Genomic DNA, 5,431 nt, shown 5'->3' with positions numbered 1-5,431 from the left:
TAATGGCTGATATTGATGAGTAAGGATAATTTGACTTAATGAGATATTTTTGAGCAGGATTTAGAGGGAAAAATTCATTAAAATGCATAGGAATTACTCAGGTTTTTATAATCAAGCCTTGACGAAAATTTGGTCTTGCAAGCAGGAGTTGCTCAGTGGCTATGCCCTGGGAAGGTCTCTAGGAAAGGGCACCTCAGCTTATTCACTGTACAGGGAGATTATTAGCAGAGAGGCAAAGTCTGTTCACCATGACATCAGCGGTCCCTTCTTGGACATTCTATTGTGTCCTAGAGAGTTCTTGGCATCCTCTGTGATGTCATCAGTGTTGTAGTAACCACCAGTGTCCTACTTTTTCTCAGTCCCTGCCTGGCAGATACACAGGAAGACATGTTTTCCCGGCTTGGCAAGAATTTTGGGAGAGTGAACGCCGATTTTGGAAAGACTGGAGTGAGGGAATCTCGCCTTTCATCAAAAATAAATGGTGGACAACGAAAGCTGGCCTGGGGAATGCTGAGTAAGTTCTGTGAATTGTATGCTGAGCTTTCTGTCAGAGGGAGAATAGGCTTAGTCTGACCTGTCTAGCAATAGGCCAGAACAACTGGAGTATCTGCAAAGGAATTGAATTTCCATGAAGATCACAATTCCTAAAAGTCAAGGATTTCAGAACATTAGTTTGCCCATCCCCAAAGGAAGGATATGGTAAGGCCAATGCTATTATTCTGTGAACTTCTGGCCTTCACTTTTAACGTGCATATGATACGTTACATTGATATAATAACACCATCAGGAGACACTGAGTGTCCAACTTTATTGAATTTAGACAGGGCATCAATCTACTTCACTCTGATTGCTTCTTTAAATAAAGTAGATCTCTGTCTTTACTATCAGGGAGAGAATTATGCTTCTGGCCTTATGTTCTTAGAACTCCTCTGACTTTTTCTAATTGGCAGAGATGGGACATCCTTAGCATTATAAATTAGAGTTTGTGTGTTACAAAAATTTTTTTTACAGTATTAAACTATTTGTAGCAGGTAGACCAAGATTCAGCCTGCAACCAATTGGCACTTCTGTGGCATTTGGTGTTTCAGTTAGGGGAATTGATAAGTCCGTTGACCATGAGATCCCCCACAATGCTTTTAAATTCCAATTGGTGTGGCCTAGAGTATCAGTGCAGGACATCTGAGTATCTCCAATCACTCAAATCTTTTGGAGGTTGAATTTATCATCTGACTTCTGAAAGTACAGCGGTGAGGGTCCTGAAAGAAAGTTGTACCCTGTTAACTTGATAACAATCCCGTAGAAGCCATCTCTGCGGTACATGGAGCATGGGTCAGCAGGCATAGGGAACACCCGGCATCTGACATCTCTTGGTCTCTATAGAGTGCTGGGAGAGTTGACTTCCACTGAGGAGGTCTCTTAGGCAACAACAAACTCTTTGTGGTGACACTGTGTTGTACACATGTTCTCCTCCTGTTTGGGGCTTGCCATGGTCTATGCACACTCATCAGTTTCCCCAAAAATGTTCACTTGTGTTCTTCTACCTACAGATGATGGGAGACTGACATCATCCCCTGGCCCTGTGCTAATCAACAAGGAGACCAACAGGGACAACACAGAAGAGCAGAGACTGATTAGACAGCTGCAGTCAGCTACTGAGGAGAGAAATGAGCTAAGAGATCTCCTGACTTACGTGACAGAGAGATACAGGAACAACAGGTATGCATTGCTCCAAACTGCCTTGTGTCACTCATGGACCTGCAATGTCATCTCCATCTTATTCTATTAAGGTGTTGGGGTCTAGAAAGCTGTGCCTCCCAAAGAACTTGTCCTAAACCTCATTTCTGATATAGAGGAGATTCAGAACCTGACCCTTGGTCAGGAGTGAGATGGGAAATGGTCTCATCTGCTGCCTCCAGCCGAAAATCTGAACTTGTGGCCTTAGTGATGAATTCAGGGATAAAGTTACTGGAGCATGAGTTCCCAGTGTGCATTTGGAAAGCCCTTGACAGGTGGTAGCTTTGCAAGGTTCTAGGTGCCGTGAGTTTGGGTGTGTGCTAGGAAGGTGACTGAGTGCTGGACTCTTGTTGCAGTAGCCTGAGGTGACAGATCCCAAATTGTTCATCTCAATGTTTGACTAGATGGCCAGAGACACAGGGCTTTTCCTTCTTTTTTGTTTACCTCTGAGCCAATAATGTGGCATGCATTTTTTCTGATTCTGATTGTGTTCTCCGTTTGCATATTTCGCTCCCTTTTTCATTCTCTTACTGTTTACTTTTCTTTTCCTGTGTGTGTGTCCCAGTTTCTGTGTCTCTGTGTGTACACACCTACATGCATATGCACAATTTTTATATGTTTATATTTCCCCCCACACTTGGAATCTAGGGGTCTATGTTTTTTCCTGAGTATATTCATGTATAACAATTTCATGGTGATGTGAGTGATTTGTTTTGGGAGCCCCTCTTTCAACTGCACACTTCTTTGACAATGTGGTCACATTTGTCTGTATATTTGTGCCATTTGGGCAGATTATAATTTTGTGGCGATTTATGGTCTCAACTCCATAATTGTGTGAATTGTGTGTCTCTATAATATTAATTATTCAGGATGTAGAATTCCTGTTGTCAAAACAGGAAAATTGAAATCACAGTTTTCTAGGTCTTGGATGTGGGAGAGCTGTGGCCTAGGCCCTTGTTAGCATAACTAGCTTGACTGCAGATCCAGCCCTTCTGAGTGAAGAAAGGGAACCTGGGAACTCTATCTCGATGCCGAGCTTATGGGGTCCTGGGCCCAGAATAACAGTTTTCTGAAGCTGAAGAAGCTCCCAATATGTAGAACTCAGAAATTGTCTTCCCAGGGCTGGGGTACTAGAAGACCCAGCCTGAGTTCATATATTCCTAAACGCAGATGTTCATTGTGTTTTACTCTCCTAGGGCCAGCCGTTATGTCAGGTTAAATCCATTTCATGAAAAATTGAAGATAAAGGAGAGGGAGGTCATGTCATTACTGCAAAACTTAGAGATGAGGAACATCGAGCATTGTGAGAAATTTCAGGAGCTCCAGAAGGAAATTAACTTCTATCGGTGAGCACTGGTCAGAGAGGCCATTAACTGTGCTTTGCCCACAGGTGCCATCCTTTGTTCTGATTGGAGGTCTGCAGCTCTGGCTCCAGGTCTTGTGCTCTTTAAACATCACTGTGCCCTGGGCCTTTTGGACTCAGTTTTTAGGTCCACAGGAGACTGTTACTCATACCCAGAGTGTCTAGGCATCTTCAGAAGGTTCTAGGTAGACCAGTACTTATTCAGCTCACCAAAAGGCTAATAGGCTGAACTGGGCCTCTGCGGTCACACCAGGTTTAACAAAACTCAATGTGTGGACCACATGGATAACATGACCTTCCCTTAATTCTACTGACCTCCTTTGAGGGTATTTGCCCACTATTTATTAATGTTGCCCCCATGCCTTTTGCTTCCATGGATAGATGTATATCCCCTGTTGTTTTGGAGAGAAATGAATGCTTTTTGGTACTTGGATCCCAGAAACAATTTAGTCTTCCCTGAATTGGCAGTTTGATGTTTGTGCAGCAGCCTTGTGTGTATCAAGATGTATTCTATGAATTTTCACTGTATCTGGGTGCAGAGCGAGTTTGTGGGACTTGGGAGTAGGAATAGGAGGAAGAGGGTGCAGGATCTAACTATGCAGTGTGTGTTTCCAGCCACCTGCCCAGCCGGATCCATATGGACAAGATATGTATGCAGAAGAAGTTGTTCCCATTCAGAAAGGAGAGCAAAGCAGAACAGCTTGATTCTGCACCGCTGCTACAGAAATTTTTGTTTGATTTGAACAAGAAAGATAAAGACGAACAGGAGAAAACCAACAACATCCAGACCAAGCAACATCTGGTAGGGACAAGCAGCTGTGTCAGCCTAAAAATATTTGATTGCATTTGTCAATTTGATACATGTTTGATTTCCCTACCACCTTAATAATGTACACTCCAACAATACAACCACCTCATGCAATGGAATGTTCATTCCTCTGTCTGTGCACGAGTATTCTGGGAAGACAACCACTTTTCAGGAACTGACTTATTAACAACTATGCTTTGGTGCTCTTTTTGAAGCTGCAGTCTGGAAATGGTGACAGATGAATAACCTATCATATTACTGCATGTCCCTGTGATAGAATGGATGCTATGTAGCGCTTTGAACAAGTTTTGTTCCTGTGATAAATGATATTCTGTGGTCATGTGACCTCCCTTGGGAAGCACCTTTCAGAGATAAGAACCGAGTGCAAATGGCAAATTATTCTTTGTCATTGGCTTTCATCTTGGTGACAGGTTGACTTCTCATTTCTTCCTGCAACCCAATGAGGTCTCTTCCCATTGCCCTGTTCTTGGTTTGCACTGGTTAAAGTCTGAGGCCCAGATGGGCAGCCCACATTACTGTCAGGGTTGCTGTAGACTTTGCCCTGCCCACAGACACACCAACAATGTTATCAGTTAACAAATCAATGGTGACCTAAAATAGATCTGAGTGGGTAGAAGGCAGCAACCTGACAGCTGGCATGCAAGTCCCCAACACATCAGTTTCTGAATAACTGCCTTCCTCTCCCTGGTCTCAGAAATTGCAAAAGAGCTGGAATGGGACACACAGCAGGAAGAGAGTCTCCTGAAGAATAGGTTGCTTTCTCAGGATTCCCCCGCTGACTGCCATCCTGAATAATACCAACATTTTTTGGATGAATACTCTCCCTCATAGTTTATTTTTTGCTAAGAAACACTAAATTTATCTTTCACTAAGCCAGCCTGACTGAATGATAACTTATTCTCTTTCTGTTTAGGATAACACCACTTGAGAGACCACTTGGGGACTGCACTGCCATTTTGCCTGCTAGAGAAGACAGCAATATAACTGTGCTTCTAAATGTTCACTAAGTATATACTGTTTAGAAATATTTTTGTTATGATCTTAAATGAAGTTTTTGTTTTGTTATTTCATAGTTATATGTTCTTGTTAATATTTTTCACATCTGAAAATACTTTTAGATATTTATATTAATATTCATTTTAATCATTTTTTGTTTAAATTGTATTCTTTATGAATAAAACTTGATTTTTATCTCTTGACTCTTGAGACCATCTTGCTTATTCAAGTGTTCTGTCCCCTCTTGTGCTCTTAGAACTGACAGCTAAAGATGGATTCTGCACGGTCCAGAGTTCCTGGGCTAAATAGTAAATTCAAAGCCACCAATGGTTACCTAGAGTGATAGTGTGTTTTGTGTGGATAATATGTTCTTTTCTTGGATGCACATTTTATGATGTGATCACTGCCATACTTTATCCATGCGGTCATGTTTTCTGCTAATCTTAATAAAACAGTCTACAACACACGTTCATTATTGATCCTGTGTAGCACATTTTGACTAATATACA

At 41.9% G+C, this 5,431-nt stretch overlaps 1 protein-coding gene across 1 annotated transcript; it reads left to right on the top strand.

Moving 5' to 3' along the window:
• Window positions 1-377: 377 nt before the first annotated feature.
• LOC148004076 (disks large homolog 5-like) lies at window positions 378-5,120 on the top strand. Its single transcript, XM_087564063.1, has 5 exons — window positions 378-514; window positions 1,548-1,716; window positions 2,931-3,080; window positions 3,713-3,899; window positions 4,840-5,120. Exons 1-5 carry the CDS (start codon window positions 388-390, stop codon window positions 4,852-4,854), a joined length of 648 nt encoding a protein of 215 aa, XP_087420189.1. The 5' UTR covers window positions 378-387; the 3' UTR covers window positions 4,855-5,120.
• Window positions 5,121-5,431: the final 311 nt, after the last annotated feature.

The sequence above is a fragment of the Rattus norvegicus genome, chromosome 8 (assembly GCF_021556685.1).
Source record: "Rattus norvegicus strain SHRSP/BbbUtx chromosome 8, alternate assembly SHRSP_T2T, whole genome shotgun sequence".
Lineage (NCBI taxonomy): Eukaryota > Metazoa > Chordata > Mammalia > Rodentia > Muridae > Rattus > Rattus norvegicus.
The sequence above is the reverse complement of the archived record's forward strand: the minus strand, read 5'-3'. Positions and strand labels throughout refer to the sequence as shown.